We start from the raw sequence: 24,835 nt of genomic DNA, 5'->3' as shown, positions 1-24,835 counted from the left end.
CCCGCTACTAGGTGTGCATGATCTGGCTTCCACCAAAGGGTGTCTCCAGTTCAAAGGGGTCTGTCCCCCACGCCATTCACTTATGCAATCAGCATCCATTACAAATACTCACAGGCAATGTGTGAAAGCCAAACCAGTAAATGCCACTATTCCTTAGTACAACAAACACACTGGTTTATTGTGCTGTACAAAACACACGTGTAGAGTGCTGAAATCATTGTTTTGTTTTCACTATGGTTACTGATTTTAGGACATTTGGGAGAAAAACAAAATGCAAGTTCTTTAATTTAATTCCACCTCTTAGCTGTGTTAGTGAAAGTACCTAAGAATATCATTGTGGAAAGAGCTGGTGATAGCTGTGATGCAATTGCCTCAGATAATCATATGACAAATAACACATGTGAAAATAGCAAAATGACACAAACGACTTAGAGCTTCCTAGGTTGCTGGGATATGAGCTTTAATGCCACATTATCAACATTTAACTCTATAGGGCCATTCTCTAAAATTGACTGGCATGGTGTAAAATACCATGCCCAACCTCAGATAGGGCAAGATTACAAATCAGTTGCGAAAACACTGTGCTTGTTATGTTTTTTATGCATTTGGGGTTGCGTAGGTATTACAAGTTGCAAAATAACTTATTTTGCGTGTGCGCGTTAAGCCACGTAGTCCAAAAAGCCAAAATGAGTGCGTGTTCACGTATTCTAAGTCAGTGGAGAAGACAAATAGAAAAAAACAAAACACTAAGACCCTAATCTGTTGCGCAAAGCCCATGACGTATTCTCCTCGAAAAGTGTACATGAAAATGACATATTTCTCTATATATGGGATTTTTGGATTGATATATCTATTTATAGCGAGATATGTATATGAATAAATATGTCTAAATATATATATATATGCGAATATCTCTTTGAAAATCTCTCTGAGATATTGTTTAATGTGCATAAGATTGTAATGTAAAATTGTTTCATTATCTCCATAGTTAAAGGGACACTGAACCCACATTTTTTCTTTCGTGATTCAGATAGAGCATGCAATTTTAAGCAACCTTCTAATTTACTCCTATTATCAATTTTTCTTCGTTCTATTCTATCTTTATTTGAAAAAGAAGGCATCTAAGCTATTTGTTTGGTTCAGCACCCTGGAAAGCACTTGTTCATTGGCGGATGAATGTATCCACAAATCAGCAAGAACAACCCAGGTTGTTCACCAAAAATGGGCCGGCATCTAAACTTACATTCTTGCATTTCAAATAAAGATACCAAGAGAATGAAGACAATTTGATAATAGGAGTAAATTAGAAAGTTGCTTAAAATTGCATGCTCTTTCTGAATCACAAAAGAAAAAATTTGGGTTCAGTGTCCCTTTAAGCATATGTCATATAAATATAAATCCATGATTCTCTATGCATGTGTATGTATGTCAATGTAAAATCCCTGGGTCTGCTTTTTTTTTTTCTAACACCCGAAATCGCATATCTTTGAGCCCTTAAAACTTTTGTGTGCAATATATTTTTTAAATAATTAGACAGTGTTAATATGAGTGTAACTGTACTTTGTAATGTGTTTTTGAAGTGTTTCGTGAAACTTTTAAGTTGTGGAAAACTGTTAACTACAGCTCTTCAAATGTGCAAAGGTTTGTTGCGTAAAAGGCGATTGCGCCCACACAATCACGATTTTTCAAGACTTTTAATAGCTGTGCAATGGAAATGGTTTGCGAAAAGAATATATTGCGTGCAAAAAACTCATAACGCACAACTTGTAATCTTGCCCATAGGCAATTAACTCTCTAAAAAGGGAATAGAGAATCTTGCAGGTGAGAGTGAATGTAACAGGAAACACCCAGCACTGATTTTTTTTAGGCCAATACAAATGTCAGTTGGATTGTGTGACTACTTCTCCTGATTGGGTCAGAGGCCATTCAGTTCTCAGTGGTTCACGGTTGCTACTTTATTTGTTTAATGCATTTGCGGGGGTTAAACACACAGCATTGCAGGTTCATTAGTGAATCAGAGCATACAATTTTTACAATATAATGTCCCTTTAATTGCTGATATGCATTTTGTATACATGAAATTACTTTAATATCTATTTAAGTGTTTGAGAAACTAGAACTAGGAAGTGGGCTGTGTTGCTGACTTGCCTAATGTAGAGTTGCGGTGCATTAGTAAACTATGATTTATTTGAAAAGATGTAGTAATTTATTAAACCTGCTACATTCATGAAACATACAACTTAATCATCTTGTTCTTTCAGGTAGAAGACAGCCAGAGGTGTATTTTGGTGAGTATGTATCTATCAAGAAGCACAGGGTATATGGCAGAAAAGCCAGAGCATTCATTGCTTGTGCGCTTTTATTGCCATCTGAGAGGAATTACCAAGAAAATGAAATATATATTATAACATACCGGTACAGTGTGTAAACTCTATAATAGATGCACTAATGTAGCTTAAGGTTTAGCATACTGAGGCCATTAATATATCCACTGTTCATACATGGGGGTCGATTTATTCACCCTTTGAGTGCTAAGCACTTTCCCACCTACTAAGCTGTGCAAAGGTTTTTTTTCTTTTTTTTAAACTTTTTCCTTTTTTAACTTTTTGTTTCTTTTACCAGATCCCCAAGACTTACACTGTTGGAAAGGTTAGGTGATTACCTTTCCAACAGTGGGTCTTGGGGGTCCGTAGCTGCTTAGATGCCTGAGATACAGGCTTCTAAGCAGCATGCCCCCCTTTTCCTATACTTAACATTGTTTAAATAAAGTTGCACGGTGACGTCACCACGCATAACGTGAAGCCCCGTCAATGTCTGTCACTATACAGGCCGATCGCCGGGGTAGGAGCAGGTGGGAGCCCCCAGATCTCCCTCAAGGTGGGATAGTGCTAGCGATGGCTCAGCCGTCGTTAGCACCTGAGTGGGAAATTCTGTGACAGCTCAGAGCCGTTGTTAGCACTGAGTTAAGCAGCGGATGCTGCATCGAAGCCCCATTGTTTCTGGTCTGCCAGAAACAGAAGTTAAGAAGCAGCGGTGGTAAGACCGCTGCTCCGTAACTTCTCTGCCACATTTTAGGTGGCGGACTGAAATCATCCCGATCTGATCGGGATGATTGACTGTCCCTGCTAGCGACTGATTGGTCACCAGTGATCAGGGGGCAGCATTGCATAAGCATTGGCATGCTGTCGGCGTTTAGCGAGGTCGAGCGGACCAATAATAAATCTAACCCCATAGGCTTTATTGCTTCATAGAGCTTTATTGGTTCATGCCAGACTATACCTCTTGGAAACCGATTATAGAATTTGTAAAATCAGTAGATTGAAAACACAATAAAAAAAAGATATTGCAAGATAACTACATGTTGCAGTTTTGTTCACAAATGCCACCTACTTTGTAGCTTTTGTATATAACTTATTGCATAAGCCACTGATTCTAGGTTATTTTTCTCTTGGCAGCGGCTGGGAAGGTGGCGTTACTTATTGGGAATAACAGTTACCTGAATCACCCCAACCTACTTGCCCCCATGGTGGACGTTTGGGAGCTGTCAATCCTCCTCCGGAGTATAGGGTTTTGTGTGATATCTTTGGTGGATGTAACCCACACTGAGATGCTCATTACTATTACCCAATTCCTGCACCTGCTGGACAGAGGAGCATATGGTGAGTACACAGCGATCGAGAAGGTATGGCCTCCACATGTCTTGGGTGCAAAGCTTGTTATTTATATGCCTGTTATTACAAAATTGTCACCTATTACTGTTTATTGTTTCTCTATAATGATACCAACTTTTAAGCTTTGATATACAATACATGATACCGGAAACCTTACATTTCCCATCCTATTATATAAAAGGCCAAGTGTGTTTGTCCAAAGCTGTCATGCGCAGTAGAGACAGCACAAGGACAAACACACCTGGTCTTACCTGACAATCCATGCTGTTTGCTGTGAAAGTAGGCGTGGACGGACAGGACAGTGGGCGTGACCGGCGCGACATAGAGGGGAGAGAAATAGAAAGAGAGGGGGAGAGACAAAAAGAGATAGGAAAGAGAAGGGGAAGAGCAGAAGAGAGGGGAAAGTGCAGAAGAGAGGGGGAAGAGAGAGCAAAAGAGAGAGGAGAGAGACAGAGCAAAAGAGAGGGGGGAGAGAGACAGAGCAAAAGAAAGGGGAGAGAGAGAGCAAAAGAGAGGGATGGAGAGAGAGAGCAAAAGAGAGGGATGAGAGAGAGCAAAAAAAGGAGAGACAGAGCAAAAGAGAGGGGGAGAGAGAGAGCGCAAAAGAGAGGGAGGGAGAGCGAGAGAGAGCGCAAAAGAGTGGGGGGGAGAGAGAGCGCAAAAGAGAGGGGGAGAAAGAGAGAGCGTAAAAGAGAGGGGGAGAGAGCGCACAAAAGAGAGGGGGAGAGAGAGCGCAAAAGAGGGGGAGAGAGAGAGAGCGCGCAAAAGAGAGGGGGAGAAAGAGAGAGCGCAAAAGAGAGGGGGAGAAAGAGAGAGAGCAAAAGAGAGGGGGAGAGAGAGAGAGTGCAAAAGAGAGGGGAGAAAGAGAGAGCGCAAAAGAGAGGGGGAGAAAGAGAGAGCGCAAAAGAGAGGGGGAGAGAGAGCACGCAAAAGAGAGGGAGAGAGAGTGCAAAAGTGAGGGGGAGAGAGAGCGTGCAAAAGAGGGGGGGGGAGAGAGCGCAAAAGTGAGGGGGAGAGAGAGTGTAAAAGATAGGGGGGAGAGAGAGCGCAAAAGAGAGGGTGAGAGAGCGCAAAAGAGAGGGGGGAGAGAAAGCAAAAGAGAGAGGGGGAGAGGGAGCAAAAGAAAAAGGGAAGAGAGCGCAAAAGAGAGGGGGAGAGAGAGCGCAAAAGAGAGAGGGGAGAGAGAGAGCAAAAGAGAGGGGGGAGAGAGAGAGCAAAATAGAGGGGAGAGAGAGAGCAAAAGAGAGGTGGAGCGAGAGAGCAAAAGAGAGGGGGAGAGAGCGCAAAAGAGAGGGGGAGAGAGAGAGCAAGGGGTGGGACCGCTGTACTGCAAAAAATGGCCTGTGTAAACTGGCTTTAAGACTAGTATACTAATAAATAAAAAAAAACTAAATGCAGATTGGATGAATGATTGCCTTGTATTTGGATGTTTCCGTGACATTGGTTTTACTGACACATTGTTTCTATAGAATGTTGACATTCAAATGCAACATAAAAATATTGGATTTAATATTCAAATGTTCAGATGTAACATTTCAATAGTCACATGTAATAAAAAGAATTCAATAATATTTGACTGCATAAACTCATCCATATATTCTTGTGTTTTCTAATGAATTGCAAAACTATTGGTGATGAGGGATCAACACTATCAGATGGGTCATAGTTGTGCAAAGAAAAATTAAATAGAAAACCATTTTATATAACAGGTTTCAGTAATATACAGTCTTTCATAGAACTGACTTACTACAATATAGTTTTCCTAAGCATCCATAATACCAAATGCAGCCACCAATCAGTAAGCGCTACCCAGGTGCTGAACAAAAAATAGGCCGGCTCCTAACCTTACATTTTGCCTTTTTCAAATAAAGATAACAAGAGAACAAAGACAAATTGATAGTAGGAGTAAAATTAGAAAGTTGTTTAAAATCAAATGCTCTATCTGAATCATGAAAGAAAAAAAAAATGGCTTTAGTATCCATTTAAGGCACCTATCAAACGTCAGAGACAGTAAACTCTAAAAATGTATATCATGTATATGAAGGAGCTGTATTTTAACATAAAAAGGTGATTTTAAAGCTGTTTATTTTGATTGTGATGCTAAAAAGACATGCATATCTGTGTATAGTAGACCTAAAACTGCTTACCCATGAGCTAATAAGCAGATCTCTGTTTTATTAGTGGACAGTGACATATCTCATCAACATCAAAACATTTTTTTTTTATGTCAGTACAGGAACATCAGTTTTAGAGAAAAATAAATATAAATGTACTTTCAAAAGGGACATACTTGTATTTGAAATGTACACCAGTGCAGTATTTTTACAATAAATCTTAAAATACTAGAAAGCATTAAATCTGTCCCTGAACACTCACATTTTAATCTGCCCTCATTCTACTCAAGGCTGAAGATTGTATCTATGTTTGGGAAATGTGTGAATGTGGAGTCACTTGATTTACAGGTTTTTCTAAGCAATTTCTTTCAATTGACATATTTCGTAGTTGACTGTGAATAAATATTTTTTGTAGCATGTAAGTGTGGTTTGTTATCTGAAGAAGATGGAAATGGAAAATGGAAAGACATTTATAAAATAAGAACCTGTTTGGTGGAATAAGCAAAGAAATTGTGTTAGATGGATGTATGTTTTAATCAAACAAACAGGGATACATATGTGTAGAAGAAAAGATTGTTATTCTTCAATTCAATTCTTTGTTTTGGTGAGCTGTGTCCTTAATAAATAATACTGTTTGAAATGTGAGTATAAATTAATTCTCAGTTTGGCAGGAGGTTGTTTAATTAAGAAATAAGGGTGAGATTGAAATACTTGTAGGATATTCAGGACTAGGTTAACATTCCAAGGAAAGGTATATCTAGGATAAGGTGATTCTAGGTCTGAGTTCCAACCAATTTTGCAGTGCTGGAGATTATTACAGGTCCAGAAAACTTTGAACAAAGTTACAAAACAAAGGTTGTTAAGGTTAATGGATCAGTGGCAACCACATGGCTTAAACACAAGTATACAGTCTGTTATATAAAGGAATGGGGTTGCCAGAGATGAGGGCTGTGATCAGATCTCAGATAAAAGCCCATGGCACCACAGCCCCTATCATATATCTGCCCATAACAGACCACATTGCCCTACACTTAGCTATATGTCTACATCAGGTCTCATATAGGACATGATTAAGGGTCTAATTTTTAACAATATTTTACTGGATATCCAGGCTTACATTTTTTTTGACTGTCCAATAGTGATGTCGCGAACTTAAAATTTTCCGTTTGTGAACGGCGGACTCGAACTTCCGCAACTTCAATAGGCAGGACAATTTTAAAACCCACAGGGACTCTTTCTGGCCACAATAGTGATGGAAAAGTTGTTTCAAGGGGACTAACACCTGGGCTGTGGCATGCCGGAGGGGGATCCATGGCAAAACTCCCACGGAAAATTACATAGTTGATGCAGAGTCTGGTTTTAATCCATAAAGGGCATAAATCACCTAACATTCCTAAATTGTTTGGAATAACGTGCTTTAAAACATCAGGTATGATGTTGTATTGATCAGGTAGTGTAAGGGTTACGCCTGCTTCACAGTGACAGACCAAACTCCCCGTTTAACGCACCGCAAACAACCGCAAACAGTCCATTTGCACAACCACGAGATAGATAGATTTGATAGCTACATAGATTAGATAGATAGATCAATAGATGCAATATACATTTGATAGATACGATAGATAGATTTGATAGATAAATAGATAGATAGATTTGATAGATATATAATTTCCCAGACAGAGAATTAAAAGACGTGCGGTCTGGGACCCATGGTAAGGTTCCCAGAGGCAGTTGCGGCGCCAGGGCAAGCAGGCAACTGCTATTAGATTACACTAGCAGACTGATGTTTCACAGTCAAAAAAGTTTTTTTTTTTTAAATTTGCACTACTGTTACAACAGGTATGAGTGGTGGCACTAGTTGGCAAGTGGGCCTGGCAGACTGATGTTTCACAGTCAAAAAAGTTTTTTTTTTTTAAATTTACACTACTGTTACAACAGATATGAGTGGTGGCACTTAGCAAGTGGGCCTGGCACACACGCTGGCAGGCAGGCAACTGAGTGGTGGCACTAGTAGGCAAGTGGGCCTGGCACACACGCTGGCAGGCAGGCAGGCAACTGCAATTAGATTACACTAGCAGACTGATGTTTCACAGTCAAATTTTTTTTTTTTTTTTAAATTTACACTACTGTTACAACAGATATGAGTGGTGGCACTAGTTGGCAAGTGGGCCTGGCACACACGCTGGCAGGCAGGCAACTGCTATTAGATTACACTAGCAGACTGATGTTTCACAGTCAAAAAAGTTTTTTTTTTTTAAATTTACACTACTGTTACAACAGATATGAGTGGTGGCACTGCAGGCAGGGAACTGCAATTAGATTACACTAGCAGACTGATGTTTCAGTCAAAATTACACAGGCAAAAAAAATAAATGAAATGATGTTCTAGCCCTAAAAAGGGCTTTTTGGGGTGCTGTCCTTACAGCAGAGATCAGATGAGTCATTCAGGACTGTAGTGGACACTGAATACACTAGCCTAGCTATCAATTTCCCTATAAAATCAGCAGCAGCTACACTATCCCTCCTCTCCTGTAACCAGCTATGGCTAATTTCACTTTGACTGGGTGGTAGCAAGCTTTGAAACGCCTTTCAGTGTTTGGGTTTAGCAACGGTGAGTCAGCTTGCTACCTGGAAGCTGGTCATTGGGAGTTCCTGTTCATTTGGAGAACTCTTTACTAGCTGCTGGGATAGTTTATCATATTTCTGCTGTCTCTGCTGTCTAGCTTGCAGTTCTAGACCAAATATGAGGCAACAGGGAACTCATGGTTTTCCTGGAGTACCTTTGGGTATGGTACAGGGTCAGGAATATGAGTGTGTTCATTGAGTCCTTTTTGGGACATGTTTCCCTGTGTATGGATTTCTTTTTCTTCGGTCCTTGTGTTTCTAGGGAGTTCGTCTCCCTGGGCGTTGCTGTTGTATGACAACTATGGGTTGTTCTATGTTTTGCAGAGTGGAATGATCCTTGAAAATGAAGTAGGTGCCATTATTTGTGCAGCGATCTCTGCTGCAATTTAACTAACACATACAGTCTACAGAGACTGGTAAATGCCAAGAAAAGAGTATTTTCTTATCAAATTAATGGCCACATAACCCTTAAGACAACATTTTGATGTAAAATTTTTTATTAGGTGTCAAGTTTGGAGTAGGAAAAGGAGTGTGGCGCCAAATATTTTTGTCTATCTCTCCCAAAATATACAAATCAGATGACTGACTTGAAGGAGGAACATTTATTAATTTAGGAAACATAAAATACAAATGCTTTAGAACTGGCAATTATTTTGACCCCCTATATAGTTTAAAATTATATTAGGAAAGGGTGTGATTGTTTCTGGAAAGTAACAATATCTTTGAAATTAGGGTTTGAGATTTAAGATGGCTAATGTTAGCCATCTGGTATGTTTTTATGGTCCAGTATCATCTAAAAATTGTTATTGTCCTGACTGTGTTGCCTTAAAACTTGAAAATCATTTATTGAACTGAGAAACTATTGCTACTTATAGTAAATTTATCTTGACATCCCAATACAAGATTTTAAAAAACAGAATAATAAGAGAGTGGAATACTTCTGCATGTACCACTTATACGCATCTGTACGGTTGTTCTTCCTCTTTAGGTTCTTCTCACCATTATGTAGTCATAATTATTTATAGTAACAAAAATAAAACTCACTTTAGTCATCCAATCTTTGTATGTACAAACTGCTGTGTTAATATGTGATTATTTATATCCAAGCTGTATTACTAATTAAAGTCCAGAACACTACATTTGTATGATACCTACCAACCCAATTGCTAATCATCTTAGTTTAAAAACATTTTCTGAATCCTCAAAGAAAAATCTATAAAAATTTTATGAGCTAAAGCTGCACTATATATATATATATATATATATATATATATATATATATATCCATCCAACAAATTCCTTTCCTAGCCTTCCAGCTAAAAAAGGCCTCTCCTTTGTGCACTGTAATATCCTCAGCTTACTACCAAAAATCAATGCACTGCATGCATGGTGTTTACAATACGAGCCCAAAATCATTGTGATCTCTGAATCGTGGCTAACCGCAAAAATACCTGACTCTGCCATTGCAATACATGGGTATTCATGCCATAGAAATGATAGAGCAAAGAGAGGAGGCGACATTGTAATTTTTGTTGACAATTCCACAAAGTACACCCCCTTACAAAAATCTAACTCTCCCGCCACCTTTGATTTCCTTTTTGGCACAATTGAGATCCCGTGCAGTAAATCAATAATTGTTGCAGGAATCTACCGCCCACCTAGCTCCCCTGTGCATTCCCTTTCTAACATAGCCCATCTCCTTAGTGAAACCATAGCTCAAAACCCAAAAAGTGGGGGCGGAACCTATAGCTAAAGCAGCAAGACGCATCTGTGTGGAGCTCCTGACTTCAATCATCTTTTATAGACATTATTTTCAGATATTCCTCAAATATAAAGTATATCTATGCTTTACAATAGCTTGAAGAGAAGTGAGGTTCAGATCTGCATCAAGATTGCTGACCGCCTATGCTCTTTAGCTGAGCCACAAAGTGGTTGTCATTATCTTTAAGGCCGATCATTTGCATGACCAGGGCTTCCGCATTATTCCCCCCCCCCCCCCGGGAAACTGAGTTACAAGGCAGATACTTAACGCTGCCTCAAATCTCTAAGAAGGAGAGCTGCACACAAGCAAAGTACATGAAGGGCTTAATCCACCTTTTACTATATTTGCAAGCGAACAGAACAGATGGATTCTAGCACCAACTTGATCCTTGGAGCCGTGACCCGTATGCTCAATGAGCACCACGCAAAGCTATTGCATGTGCTGTCCACTGAATGGCATAGTCTGAGTGCACTTGCACTTCAGTTTGGTAATCAGAGTATTAGAACCGGAGAAAAAGCTGAAAAAGAAAATGGAGGAGATAGTACTCAAGTATTCTCTGCAGACCTAGAGGCGCCCTCGCCACGTGATCAAACTCCGAGCACAGATCAGGACATCTATATCTCTCAGCAAACTACACAATTTGAGCTTATAGCGACAGAAGACGTGAGTGGTGACACTTTGGAGCCCCAGCACTTACCAGTTAGGCTGGACAGTGAAAGTAAAAAGATTGAATTTCCTGCTGCGCAATCTACAGTGAGGTACACAGAGGCCATGACACAATGTGTTGAGAAGGATGGTGTACACTGTGCCGACTTGTTGGGGACTGAGCTAAGCGGCATCGATATGAATGCAACTGCCTCCTCATTTACACAAGACTCTAAGAAACATCCACCCAGGAGAACTCTAGCAGGCATCTCCTCCCCACTCCAAGGAGCTGACATAGTTGGAAACCTATGCTCTTTGTTAAAAACTGGCGTGGGGTGATTATACTGTTTCCTCCAGGGTGCTCCCAATACTTTGTTACCCCCCCTGGATAAAACAATAGTTGGAATGGGGTAACAGAGCGATATCTCCCTTTAAACAGACATTACTTAATCTAATCTGTGCTTAGTCAGTTCATGAAGCGGGACTTTTTACTTTACAGTGAAGGCTGCTGATTACAAAGAGATTGTTTGCTACACCCTTAGCTAGGGTCCACATATATTCAATGTGCTGGAAGACTTTTATAGGTTGAGTTTTTAGGGATGCATGGATACATGGATGCATGGATACCATGGATATATGACCTTACTACTCCTCTTATCTGCATTTAGTCTGCCTTTGCCCTAATGACGGCAACTCCAAGTTATATGTATCACAGCCCATAGATATGAAATGACACGCTCTTGTGCTGTGGCTATATGCTTTCCATATCATTAGCATGCACTAATATCACAAAATGTTGCAGAGGTTTATTGTCGCTGGTCTATTATTATCAGCTATTATTATCAGCTTTTCTAATACTCACCCTTACCCTTACTCTCGTAATCCATCCTCAAGTGTACTTATAGTTAACCATGTTTTGACCTACTACAACTTTAACTGACTGGGGGGGGGAAGTGAAATTTTGTTTTTTGGAGATTTTAATACTGATTGGTTGAATCCGAAAAATAATAATTGTTGCTCGCTGTTTAAGACTTTGCAGCTAATGTAATTAATCTCCTCCCCAACTCGCATAAACATCAAAAGCCATAATCACACCCTGCTCGATTGGATTCTCTCTCCTGACCGAATCCAGGAGGCAGGTGTTCTCCCTAACAGTTTCAGTGACCACTGCTTAGTGTACTGCGTGCGCAAAATAAAGGCAACTAAATCCTCTCCCAAGGTTAAAATCACCAGGTCCTTCAAAACAATTTAATCTTCAATAATTTCTAAATGACATCAAGAACCTCCCCTGGCACAGATTAAACCTTATCCCAGATTTAGACTCCGCAGTTGAATTCTTTCATTCCAAACTCCTACAAATTTGGAATTTGCATGCCCCACTGCGTAAGGTGAGAGTAAAAGTAGCGCATTTGAATTGGATCACAGCTGACCTCATTCATATGTACCAGTTTCGGGATTCATTGTGGTCAAAGTTCAAGCATACTGGCTCTATGAACGATCACTGTGTATATAGACAATGGCGAAATATATGCATTAAACAAACAAAATTGGCTAAGACCCAATATTTCTGTGAAAATCTGAACAATAACATATCAAACTCTAGAAAGGTTTTGAAAATCATAAATATCTTACAAACTCCACCAATCCACTCCCAACCCTCCACTGTCAAAGTGGACAACCAAACCCTGCAAACTTCCCTTAGATGTAGCAAATGCCTTTAACAATTATTTTGTCGGATGCTCCACCACCCTGATTGACAAACTAATAAATGACACACATCCTGAAACTACAAATGTGGATCAGACCCCACTAAATCTGCAAAGACCCAATATAGAGAAGTTCAATTTTAGACCTGCACCCATCAATGACATTAAGAAACACCTTAATAATCTAAAAATGAAAAACCAGTCTGGACCTGATCAAATCCCTGCAATGCTGTTGAAGCTCAGTGCTCCGGGAATTGCTAAACCCGTCACAACCCTAATTAATGAATCCTTGGTGTCTGGATACTTGCAAACTTAGGAAGACTGCAAGAGTAGTGCCTATCCATAAAAGTGGGGAGATAACCTGGTTTCCAACTATCGCCCAATATCATTGCTCCCAGTATTGTCAAAAATCTTAGAAAAATGCGTCCATACGCAATTATGTGAGTAGTACCAACAATCTAACTATCTGACCCCTCACCAATCAGGTTTTCGCCTGAATCACTTGACTACAATTGCCCTCCTAAAAGTTTGCAACGACATCCAAACTGGCATGGAACAAGGAGACCTAACTGGAGCTATTTTCCTTGATTTTGAAAATGCTTTTGACACAGTAGACCACGACATTCAACTGCTCAAACTAAAAAACTCAGGTATTGGTGATCGTCTGCTAACTTGGTTTCGATCATATTATTATTAATATTATTATCATCATCATCAGGTATTTGTAGAGCACCAACAGGTTCCGCAGCGCTATGAACATAGGTGGTATATAAAAACGATTACAGGGATCAAATGGGGAGAGAGGGTCCTACCAAGAGTTGCACTGTTGTAGTCGGCTCTTATGAAGGTGAACTACAAACAGCTGGGCTCATAGGCTTACATGCTATGGGGTTTTAGGGGATTGCAGTGGAGATAGGAAGGTTAGTGTAGGTTGTATGCGTCCCTGAATAGTAGAATCTTCAGGGAGTACTTGAAGCTTTTAAAACTAGGGGAGATTCTTGTGGAGTGAGGCAAAGAGTTCCATAAGATGGGAGCCAGTCTGGAGAAATCTTGTAGATGGAATGTGAGGAGGTAACAAAAGAGGAGGAGAGAAGGAGATCATGAGCGGAGTGAAGGGGACGGGAGGGAGAGTATCTGGAGACAAGGTCTGAGATGTAGGGGGGAGCAATGCAATTGAGGGCTTTGTGTGTCAGAGTGAGAATTTTGTGTTTAATCCTGGAGGCAAGAGGAAGCCAGTGAAGGGATTTGCAGAGAGGTGCGGCAGATGAAGAGCGACGTGCAAGGAAGATGAGCCTGGCAAAGGCATTCATTATGGACTGTAAAGGAGCTAGGCGGCAGCTAGGGAGACCAGAGAGGATAGAGTTGCAGTAGTCGAGGCGGGAAAGGATGAGAGAGTGGATTAAAATCTTTGTTGTGTCTTGTGAAAGGAAATGTCTAATTTTAGCGATGTTTTTAAGGTGGAAGCGACAGGCTTTAGCCAAGGACTGAATGTGAGGAGTGAAAGAAAGATCTGAGTCAAGTGTGACCCCAAGACATCGGGCATGTGAGGTTGGGGTAATGATGGAGCTAACAGTTAGAGACATGGGGGGTGGAGATTTTGGAAGAAGGGGGGAAAATAAGGAGCTCAGTTTTGGAGAGATTTAGCTTGAGGTAGTGAGAGAACATCCAAGATGAGATATGAGAGAGACAGTGACACGGGTTAGCAAGAAAAGAGATAGTTCTGGTGCAGAGGTAGATTTAGGTATCGTCGGCATACAAATGATAATGCAACCCGTGGGACTTTATTAAGGAACCTAGTGAGGACGTGTAGATTGAGAAGAAAAGGGGACAGAGGACAGAGCCTTGCGGTACCCCAACAGAAAGAGGTAAAGGGGCAGAGGATGCCCCAGAGAAGGCTACACTAAAGATACGGTTAGACAGATAGGAAGAGAACTAAGAGAGACCTGTGTCACAGATACCAAAGGAGGGTATGGAGCAAAAGAGGGTGGTTGACAGTATCAAAGGCTGCAGACAGATCAAGGAGGATAATTAGAGAGAAGTGGCCTTTTGATTTTGCTGTAAGTAGGTCATTGGGATAGATGTGCATATACTAGCTTTTCAAGAAGCTTTGAAGAAAGAGGTAGTAGGGAAATAGGGCGGTAGTTGGATGGGGAGGTTTGATCGAGAGGTTTTTTGAGGATAGGTGTGACTAATGCATGTTTAAGAGATGTGGGGACTATACCAGGGCTGAGGGAGAGGTTGAAGATGTGTGTGAGTATAAGGGTAAGGGTAGAAGAGAGGGAGGGGAGTAGTTGTGAGGGGATGGGGTCAAGGGGACAAATAGTGAGGTGAGAGGTTAGTATAAGGGCAGAAACTTCATCCTCTGTAACAGGGGCAAAAGAGCTAAATTTATGGCTATGTGGGTTTTGCATGATTATGAGCTTTTGAGGGGGTGGGAGACCGGTAGTATGTTGAGAGCGGATTTGATTTCTGATGTATGTATCGGATCGATCACAATATGTCTCCATTTCTGACAGCGACTCCCTCTCCCAGTCACGTGTGGTGTTCCCCAAGGTTCCATTCTCGGCCCCCTACTATTCACATTATTTATAAATGATCTGCCTAATGTCTGCAAATCCTCAACTGTAAACATGTGCGCAGATGACACGGTAATCTATGCAAAAAAGTCTGATCTGCTGCAGCTTGAAGCAGTGCTCCAAGACCAGTTCACAGAGGTAGAAAAGTGAATCTCAAAAAACAAACTCTTTCTAAACACTGACAAACTGTCACAATGATCTTTGGAACAGGACCTAAAATACACAAACTACAAAATTCCCATCTATGCATCAAAACATAGTCAAATTGCACACTGACCGCACTCCACACTTTCAAATACTTGGGTATGTTGTTAGACCCCAATCTATGTTTTGGCCTCCACATAGAAAAACATAATTTATGCTTACCTGATAAATTCCTTTCTTCTGTTGTGTGATCAGTCCACGGGTCATCATTACTTCTGGGATATAACTCCTCCCCAACAGGAAATGCAAGAGGATTCACCCAGCAGAGCTGCATATAGCTCCTCCCCTCTACGTCACTCCCAGTCATTCGACCAAGAATCAACGAGAAAGGAGAAACCAAGGGTGAAGTGGTGACTGGAGTATAATTTAAAAGATATTTACCTGCCTTAAAACAGGGCGGGCCGTGGACTGAACACACAACAGAAGAAAGGAATTTATCAGGTAAGCATAAATTATGTTTTCTTCTGTTATGTGTGATCAGTCCACGGGTCATCATTACTTCTGGGATACCAATACCAAAGCAAAAGTACACGGATGACGGGAGGGATAGGCAGGCTCATTATACAGAAGGAACCACTGCCTGAAGAACCTTTCTCCCAAAAATAGCCTCCGAAGAAGCAAAAGTGTCAAATTTGTAAAATTTGGAAAAAGTATGAAGCGAAGACCAAGTTGCAGCCTTGCAAATCTGTTCAACAGAGGCCTCATTCTTAAAGGCCCAAGTGGAAGCCACAGCTCTAGTAGAATGAGCTGTAATTCTTTCAGGAGGCTGCTGTCCAGCAGTCTCATAGGCTAAACGAATTATGCTACGAAGCCAGAAGGAGAGAGAGGTAGCCGAAGCCTTATGACCTCTCCTCTGACCAGAGTACACGACAAACAGGGAAGACGTTTGTCGAAAATCCTTAGTTGCCTGCAAGTAGAACTTGAGTGCACGAACTACATCCAGATTGTGTAGAAGACGTTCCTTCTTTGAAGAAGGATTTGGACACAAGGATGGAACAACAATCTCTTGATTGATATTCCTGTTAGTGACTACCTTAGGTAAGAACCCAGGTTTAGTACGCAGAACTACCTTGTCTGAGTGAAAAATCAGATAAGGAGAATCACAATGTAAGGCTGATAACTCAGAGACTCTTCGAGCCGAGGAAATAGCCATTAAAAATAGAACTTTCCAAGATAACAATTTTATATCAATGGAATGAAGGGGTTCAAACGGAACACCCTGTAAAACGTTAAGAACTAAGTTTAAACTCCATGGCGGAGCAACAGTTTTAAACACAGGCTTGATCCTAGCTAAAGCCTGACAAAAGGCCTGGACGTCTGGATTTTCTGACAGACGCCTGTGTAACAAGATGGACAGAGCTGAGATCTGTCCCTTTAATGAGCTAGCCGATAAACCCTTTTCTAAACCTTCTTGTAGAAAGGACAATATCCTAGGAATCCTAACCTTACTCCAGGAGTAACCTTTGGATTCGCACCAGTATAGGTATTTACGCCATATCTTATGGTAAATCCTTCTGGTAACAGGCTTCCTAGCCTGTATCAGGGTATCAATAACCGACTCAGAAAAACCACGTTTTGATAAAATCAAGCGTTCAATTTCCAAGCAGTCAGCTTCAGAGAAGTTAGATTTTGATGTTTGAATGGACCCTGTATCAGAAGGTCCTGTCTTAGAGGTAGAGACCAAGGCGGACAGGATGACATGTCCACTAGATCTGCATACCAAGTCCTGCGTGGCCATGCAGGCGCTATTAGAATCACTGATGCTCTCTCCTGTTTGATTTTGGCAATCAATCGAGGAAGCAGCGGGAAGGGTGGAAACACATAAGCCATCCCGAAGTTCCAAGGTGCTGTCAAGGCATCTATCAGAACCGCTCCCGGATCCCTGGATCTGGACCCGTAGCGAGGAAGTTTGGCGTTCTGGCGAGACGCCATGAGATCTATCTCTGGTTTGCCCCAACGTCGAAGTATTTGGGCAAAGACCTCCGGATGAAGTTCCCACTCCCCCGGATGAAAAGTCTGGCGACTCAAGAAATCCGCCTCCCAGTTCTCCACTCCCGGGATGTGGATTGCTGACAGGTGGCAAGAGTGAGACTCTGCCCAGCGAATTATCTTTGATACTTCCATCATTGCTAGGGAGCTTCTTGTCCCTCCTTGATGGTTGATGTAAGCTACAGTCGTGATGTTGTCCGACTGAAACCTGATGAACCCCCGAGTTTTTAACTGGGGCCAAGCCAGAAGGGCATGGAGAACTGCTCTTAATTCCAGAATGTTTATTGGCAGGAGACTTTCCTCCTGATCCCATTGTCCCTGAGCCTTCAGAGAATTCCAGACAGCGCCCCAACCTAGTAGGCTGGCGTCTGTTGTTACAATTGTCCAGTCCGGCCTGCTGAATGGCATCCCCCTGGACAGATGTGGCCGAGAAAGCCACCATAGAAGAGAGTTTCTGGTCTCTTGATCCAGATTCAGAGTAGGGGACAAGTCTGAGTAATCCCCATTCCACTGACTCAGCATGCACAATTGCAGCGGTCTGAGATGTAGACGTGCAAAGGGTACTATGTCCATTGCTGCTACCATTAAGCCGATCACCTCCATGCATTGAGCTACTGACGGGAGTTGAATGGAATGAAGGACACGGCATGCATTTAGAAGCTTTGTTAATCTGTCTTCTGTCAGATAAATCTTCATTTCTACAGAATCTATAAGAGTCCCCAAGAATGGAACTCTTGTGAGAGGAAAAAGAGAACTCTTCTTTTCGTTCACTTTCCATCCATGCGACCTTAGAAATGTCAGAACTAACTCTGTATGAGACTTGGCAGTTTGAAAGCTTGAAGCTTGTATCAGAATGTCGTCTAGGTACGGAGCTACCGAAATTCCTCGCGGTCTTAGTACCGCCAGAAGGGCACCCAGAACCTTTGTGAAGATTCTTGGAGCCGTAGCCAATCCGAATGGAAGAGCTACAAACTGGTAATGCCTGTCTAAGAAGGCAAACCTTAGATACCGGTAATGATCTTTGTGAATCGGTATGTGAAGGTAAGCATCCTTTAAATCCACTGTGGTCATGTACTGACCCTTTTGGATCATGGGTAAGATTGTCCGAATAGTTTCCATTTTGAACGATGGAACTCTTAGGAATTTGTTTAGGATCTTTAAATCCAAGATTGGCCTGAAAGTTCCCTCTTTTTTGGGAACCACAAACAGGTTTGAGTAAAACCCTTGTCCTTGTTCCGACCGCGGAACCGGATGGATCACTCCCATTAATAACAGATCTTGTACACAGCGTAGAAACGCTTCTTTCTTTATCTGGTTTGTTGACAACCTTGACAGATGAAATCTCCCTCTTGGGGGAGAGAATTTGAAGTCTAGAAGGTATCCCTGAGATATGATCTCTAGCGCCCAGGGATCCTGAACATCTCTTGCCCAAGCCTGGGCGAAGAGAGAGAGTCTGCCCCCCACTAGATCCGGTCCCGGATCGGGGGCCCTCGGTTCATGCTGTCTTTGGGGCAGCAGCAGGTTTCCTGGCCTGCTTGCCCTTGTTCCAGGACTGGTTAGGTTTCCAGCCTTGTCTGTAACGAGCAACAGCTCCTTCCTGTTTTGGTGCAGTGGAAGTTGATGCTGCTCCTGCTTTGAAATTCCGAAAGGGACGAAAATTAGACTGTCTAGCCTTAGCTTTGGCTTTGTCTTGAGGCAGGGCGTGGCCCTTACCTCCTGTAATGTCAGCGATAATTTCTTTCAAACCGGGCCCAAATAAAGTTTGCCCCTTGAAAGGTATATTAAGTAATTTGGACTTAGAAGTTACATCAGCTGACCAGGATTTTAGCCACAGCGCCCTACGTGCCTGAATGGCGAATCCTGAGTTCTTAGCCGTAAGTTTGGTTAAATGTACTACGGCCTCCGAAATGAATGAATTAGCTAGTTTAAGGACTCTAAGCCTGTCCGTAATGTCGTCCAGCGTAGCTGAACTAAGGTTCTCTTCCAGAGACTCAATCCAAAATGCTGCCGCAGCCGTAATCGGCGCGATGCATGCAAGGGGTTGCAATATAAAACCTTGTTGAACAAACATTTTCTTAAGGTAACCCTCTAATTTTTTATCCATTGGATCTGAAAAAGCACAGCTATCCTCCACCGGGATAGTGGTACGCTTAGCTAAAGTAGAAACTGCTCCCTCCACCTTAGGGACCGTTTGCCATAAGTCCCGTGTGGTGGCGTCTATTGGAAACATCTTTCTAAATATTGGAGGGGGTGAGAACGGCACACCGGGTCTATCCCACTCCTTAGTAACAATTTCAGTTAGTCTCTTAGGTATAGGAAAAACGTCAGTACTCGCCGGTACCGCAAAGTATTTATCCAACCTACACAATTTTTCTGGTATTGCAACAGTGTTACAATCATTAAGAGCCGCTAAAACCTCCCCTAGTAATACACGGAGGTTCTCCAATTTAAATTTAAAATTTGAAATATCTGAATCCAATCTGTTTGGATCAGAACCATCACCCACAGAATGAAGCTCTCCGTCCTCATGTTCTGCAAGCTGTGACGCAGTATCAGACATGGCCCTAGTATTATCAGCGCACTCTGTTCTCACCCCAGAGTGATCACGCTTGCCTCTTAGTTCTGGTAATTTAGCCAAAACTTCAGTCATAACAGTAGCCATATCTTGTAATGTTATCTGTAATGGCCGCCCAGATGTACTAGGCGCCATAATATCACGCACCTCCCGGGCGGGAGATGCAGGTACTGACACGTGAGGCGAGTTAGTCGGCATAACTCTCCCCTCGCTGTTTGGTGAAATTTGTTCAATTTGTACAGATTGGCTTTTATTTAAAGTAGCATCAATACAGTTAGTACATAAATTTCTATTGGGCTCCACCTTGGCATTGGAACAAATGACACAGATATCTTCCTCTGAATCAGACATGTTTAACACACTAGCAATAAACTTGCAACTTGGTTACAATCTTATTTAACAAAAACGTACTGTGCCTCAAAGAAGCACTAAACGATTAAATGACAGTTGAAATAATGAACTGAAAGACAGTTATAGCATCAATCCTTAAAAACAACACAACTTTTAGCAAAGGTTTGTTCCCAATAGTAAAGTAACAATAATTAAATTTGAAACATAAAAATTACAGAGCAACGTTTTTTAATCACAGTCAATATATAAGTCTCACAGCTCTGCTGAGAGAATCTACCTCCCTCCAAAGAAGTTTGAAGACCCCTGAGATCTGTTAGAGATGAACCGGATCATGCAGGAAATACAAGAGAAACTGACTGGAATTTTTTGATGCGTAGCAAAGAGCGCCAAAAACGGCCCCTCCCCCTCACACACAGCAGTGAGAGAGAAACGAAACTGTCACAATTAAAACAAGCAACTGCCAAGTGGAAAAATAATGCCCAAATATTTATTCACTCAGTACCTCAGAAAATGCAAACGATTCTACATTCCAGCAAAAACGTTTAACATAATAAATACCTATTAAAAGGTTTAATGTACTTTTAACAGAGTAATTCCGGTGAAATACCATCCCCAGAATACTGAAGTGTAGAGTATACATACATGTCATTATAACGGTATGGCAGGATTTTCTCATCAATTCCATTCAGAAAATAAAAACTGCTACATACCTCAATGCAGATTCATCTGCCCGCTGTCCCCTGATCTGAAGCTTTTACCTCCCTCAGATGGCCGAGAAACAGCAATATGATCTTAACTACTCCGGTTAAAATCATAGTAAAAACTCTGGTAGATTCTTCTTCAAACTCTGCCAGAGAGGCAATAACACGCTCCGGTGCTATTGTAAAATAACAAACTTTTGATTGAAGTTATAAAAACTAAGTATAATCACCATAGTCCTCTCACACATCCTATCTAGTTGCTGGGTGCAAGAGAATGACTGGGAGTGACGTAGAGGGGAGGAGCTATATGCAGCTCTGCTGGGTGAATCCTCTTGCATTTCCTGTTGGGGAGGAGTTATATCCCAGAAGTAATGATGACCCGTGGACTGATCACACATAACAGAAGAAAACTTGCATCTAAATTTTATCCAAAACTAGGTGCCCTGCACAGAAACAAATCCTGCCTCAGCCCTACAGTAAAGGAAAAGATTGTACAGCAAATGCTGATGCCAATCATGGATTGTGGGGATGTAGTATATGCACCTGCACCGCAAACTCACCTTAATAAACTTATTACATTGTATAACTCGTTCTGCCGCTTTGTGCTACAATATAAAGACCCACCATTGTGACATGCTAAAAGAACTAAACTGGCTGTCGCTGGATTCCAGACGCCCCCTCCATCTTTCCAGCCCGGTGTTTAAGAGCTTTTCTGGGAAGCTCCCACCCTAACTGAGCAGAATGCTTTCCCCCGGCTGTTCCCACCTCCTATAACCTCTGATCCAGTACCAGCACATTATTTAGTCTGCCTCCATACAAAAAGAAAACAGCTAAATCCTCCTTTTCCTACAGAGCACCACAAATATGGAACAACCTCCCGCACAATTTCAAACCTTCCCCAAGCCTAAAATACTTTAAGAGATCCCTCTACATATCTCAAAACAGAATGCACTTGTCATGGTTGATTATATATTTCTTACCTGTTCTATTTTAAATTTTTGCATATATTATGTATTGTATCAATGCAATGTTTTGTGGACCCAGGAGATACTTGAAAACAAGACAAATCTCCTTCCTGGTAAAATATTTTATAAACAATAAAATAATAATATATAGATAGATATAATTTATTTTATGGATCATAACAAAACTTAAGTTTACACTGATATTAGAATGTAAAGTTTCTAAACAATTCTGTAATGATCTGTCCAATTTGGTCCAGTTTGTTGGGATCAAGCTAAGCTGCAAATATCCTCCTGCACCCTTTCTATCATGCAGCAGAAACTGTAAAACAGTTGTTTCAAAATTAATATTGTTTCTGGTCACTTTGAAATGGCTGCCAAGCTCTGCCCACTGATGACATCATGATCTGGGCTGCATCTATGCTCTCTGCTGAATAGCATGAGTCTTTTGTAACTAGTGAATCCTTTAATGCATCCCAGATAGTGATGTCATCAGTGGGCAGAGCTTGGCAGCCATTTTAAAGTGATCAGAAACAATATTAATTTTCAAATAACTTTTTACTGTTACTGCTGCATGATTTAAAATAGGATGCAAAAACAGAATTTATGTTTACCTGATAAATTTCTTTCTCCAACGGTGTGTCCGGTCCACGGCGTCATCCTTACTTGTGGGATATTCTCTTCCCCAACAGGAAATGGCAAAGAGCCCAGCAAAGCTGGTCACATGATCCCTCCTAGGCTCCGCCTACCCCAGTCATTCGACCGACGTTAAGGAGGAATAATAGCATAGGAGAAACCATATGGTACCGTGGTGACTGTAGTTAGAGAAAATAAATTATCAGACCTGATTAAAAAACCAGGGCGGGCCGTGGACCGGACACACCGTTGGAGAAAGAAATTTATCAGGTAAACATAAATTCTGTTTTCTCCAACATAGGTGTGTCCGGTCCACGGCGTCATCCTTACTTGTGGGAACCAATACCAAAGCTTTAGGACACGGATGAAGGGAGGGAGCAAATCAGGTCACCTAAATGGAAGGCACCACGGCTTGCAAAACCTTTCTCCCAAAAATAGCCTCAGAAGAAGCAAAAGTATCAAACTTGTAAAATTTGGTAAAAGTGTGCAGTGAAGACCAAGTCGCTGCCCTACATATCTGATCAACAGAAGCCTCGTTCTTGAAGGCCCATGTGGAAGCCACAGCCCTAGTGGAATGAGCTGTGATTCTTTCGGGAGGCTGCCGTCCGGCAGTCTCGTAAGCCAATCTGATGATGCTTTTAATCCAAAAAGAGAGAGAGGTAGAAGTTGCTTTTTGACCTCTCCTTTTACCTGAATAAACAACAAACAAGGAAGATGTTTGTCTAAAATCCTTTGTAGCATCTAAATAGAATTTTAGAGCGCGAACAACATCCAAATTGTGCAACAAGCGTTCCTTCTTTGAAACTGGTTTCGGACACAGAGAAGGTACGATAATCTCCTGGTTAATGTTTTTGTTAGAAACAACTTTTGGAAGAAAACCAGGTTTAGTACGTAAAACCACCTTATCTGCATGGAACACCAGATAAGGAGGAGAACACTGCAGAGCAGATAATTCTGAAACTCTTCTAGCAGAAGAAATTGCAACTAAAAACAAAACTTTCCAAGATAATAACTTAATATCAACGGAATGTAAGGGTTCAAACGGAACCCCCTGAAGAACTGAAAGAACTAAATTGAGACTCCAAGGAGGAGTCAAAGGTTTGTAAACAGGCTTGATTCTAACCAGAGCCTGAACAAAGGCTTGAACATCTGGCACAGCTGCCAGTTTTTTGTGAAGTAACACCGACAAGGCAGAAATCTGTCCCTTCAGGGAACTTGCCGATAATCCTTTTTCCAATCCTTCTTGAAGGAAGGATAGAATCCTAGGAATCTTAACCTTGTCCCAAGGGAATCCTTTAGATTCACACCAACAGATATATTTTTTCCAAATTTTGTGGTAAATCTTTCTAGTTACAGGCTTTCTGGCCTGAACAAGAGTATCGATAACAGAATCTGAGAAACCTCGCTTCGATAAAATCAAGCGTTCAATCTCCAAGCAGTCAGCTGGAGTGAAACCAGATTCGGATGTTCGAACGGACCCTGAACAAGAAGGTCTCGTCTCAAAGGTAGCTTCCAAGGTGGAGCCGATGACATATTCACCAGATCTGCATACCAAGTCCTGCGTGGCCACGCAGGAGCTATCAAGATCACCGACGCCCTCTCCTGATTGATCCTGGCTACCAGCCTGGGGATGAGAGGAAACGGCGGGAACACATAAGCTAGTTTGAAGGTCCAAGGTGCTACTAGTGCATCCACTAGAGCCGCCTTGGGATCCCTGGATCTGGACCCGTAGCAAGGAACTTTGAAGTTCTGACGAGAGGCCATCAGATCCATGTCTGGAATGCCCCATAGTTGAGTGACTTGGGCAAAGATTTCCGGATGGAGTTCCCACTCCCCCGGATGCAATGTCTGACGACTCAGAAAATCCGCTTCCCAATTTTCCACTCCCGGGATGTGGATAGCAGACAGGTGGCAGGAGTGAGACTCCGCCCATAGAATAATCTTGGTCACTTCTTCCATCGCTAGGGAACTCCTTGTTCCCCCCTGATGGTTGATGTACGCAACAGTCGTCATGTTGTCTGATTGAAACCGTATGAACTTGGTCCTCGCTAGCTGAGGCCAAGCCTTGAGAGCATTGAATATCGCTCTCAGTTCCAGAATATTTATCGGTAGAAGAGATTCTTCCCGAGACCAAAGACCCTGAGCTTTCAGGGATCCCCAGACCGCGCCCCAGCCCATCAGACTGGCGTCGGTCGTGACAATGACCCACTCTGGTCTGCGGAATGTCATCCCTCGTGACAGGTTGTCCAGGGACAGCCACCAACGGAGTGAGTCTCTGGTCCTCTGATTTACTTGTATCTTTGGAGACAAGTCTGTAT

At 41.8% G+C, this 24,835-nt stretch overlaps 1 protein-coding gene across 3 annotated transcripts in view; it reads left to right on the top strand.

The window, feature by feature from the left end:
• LOC128663107 (mucosa-associated lymphoid tissue lymphoma translocation protein 1 homolog) overlaps positions 1-24,835 on the top strand; it is a 167,587-nt gene that overhangs the window by 83,651 nt on the left and 59,101 nt on the right. For all 3 annotated transcript variants that reach the window (XM_053717266.1, XM_053717268.1, XM_053717267.1), the window contains exons 8-9: positions 2,262-2,288; positions 3,456-3,659. In XM_053717266.1, the coding sequence (XP_053573241.1) occupies positions 2,262-2,288; positions 3,456-3,659 (231 nt within the window). The remainder of the gene's footprint in view (positions 1-2,261; positions 2,289-3,455; positions 3,660-24,835) is intronic.

This window comes from Bombina bombina, chromosome 6, assembly GCF_027579735.1.
Source record: "Bombina bombina isolate aBomBom1 chromosome 6, aBomBom1.pri, whole genome shotgun sequence".
Lineage (NCBI taxonomy): Eukaryota > Metazoa > Chordata > Amphibia > Anura > Bombinatoridae > Bombina > Bombina bombina.
Note: the sequence above shows the minus strand (reverse complement) of the source record. Positions and strands in the feature narration are given on the sequence as shown.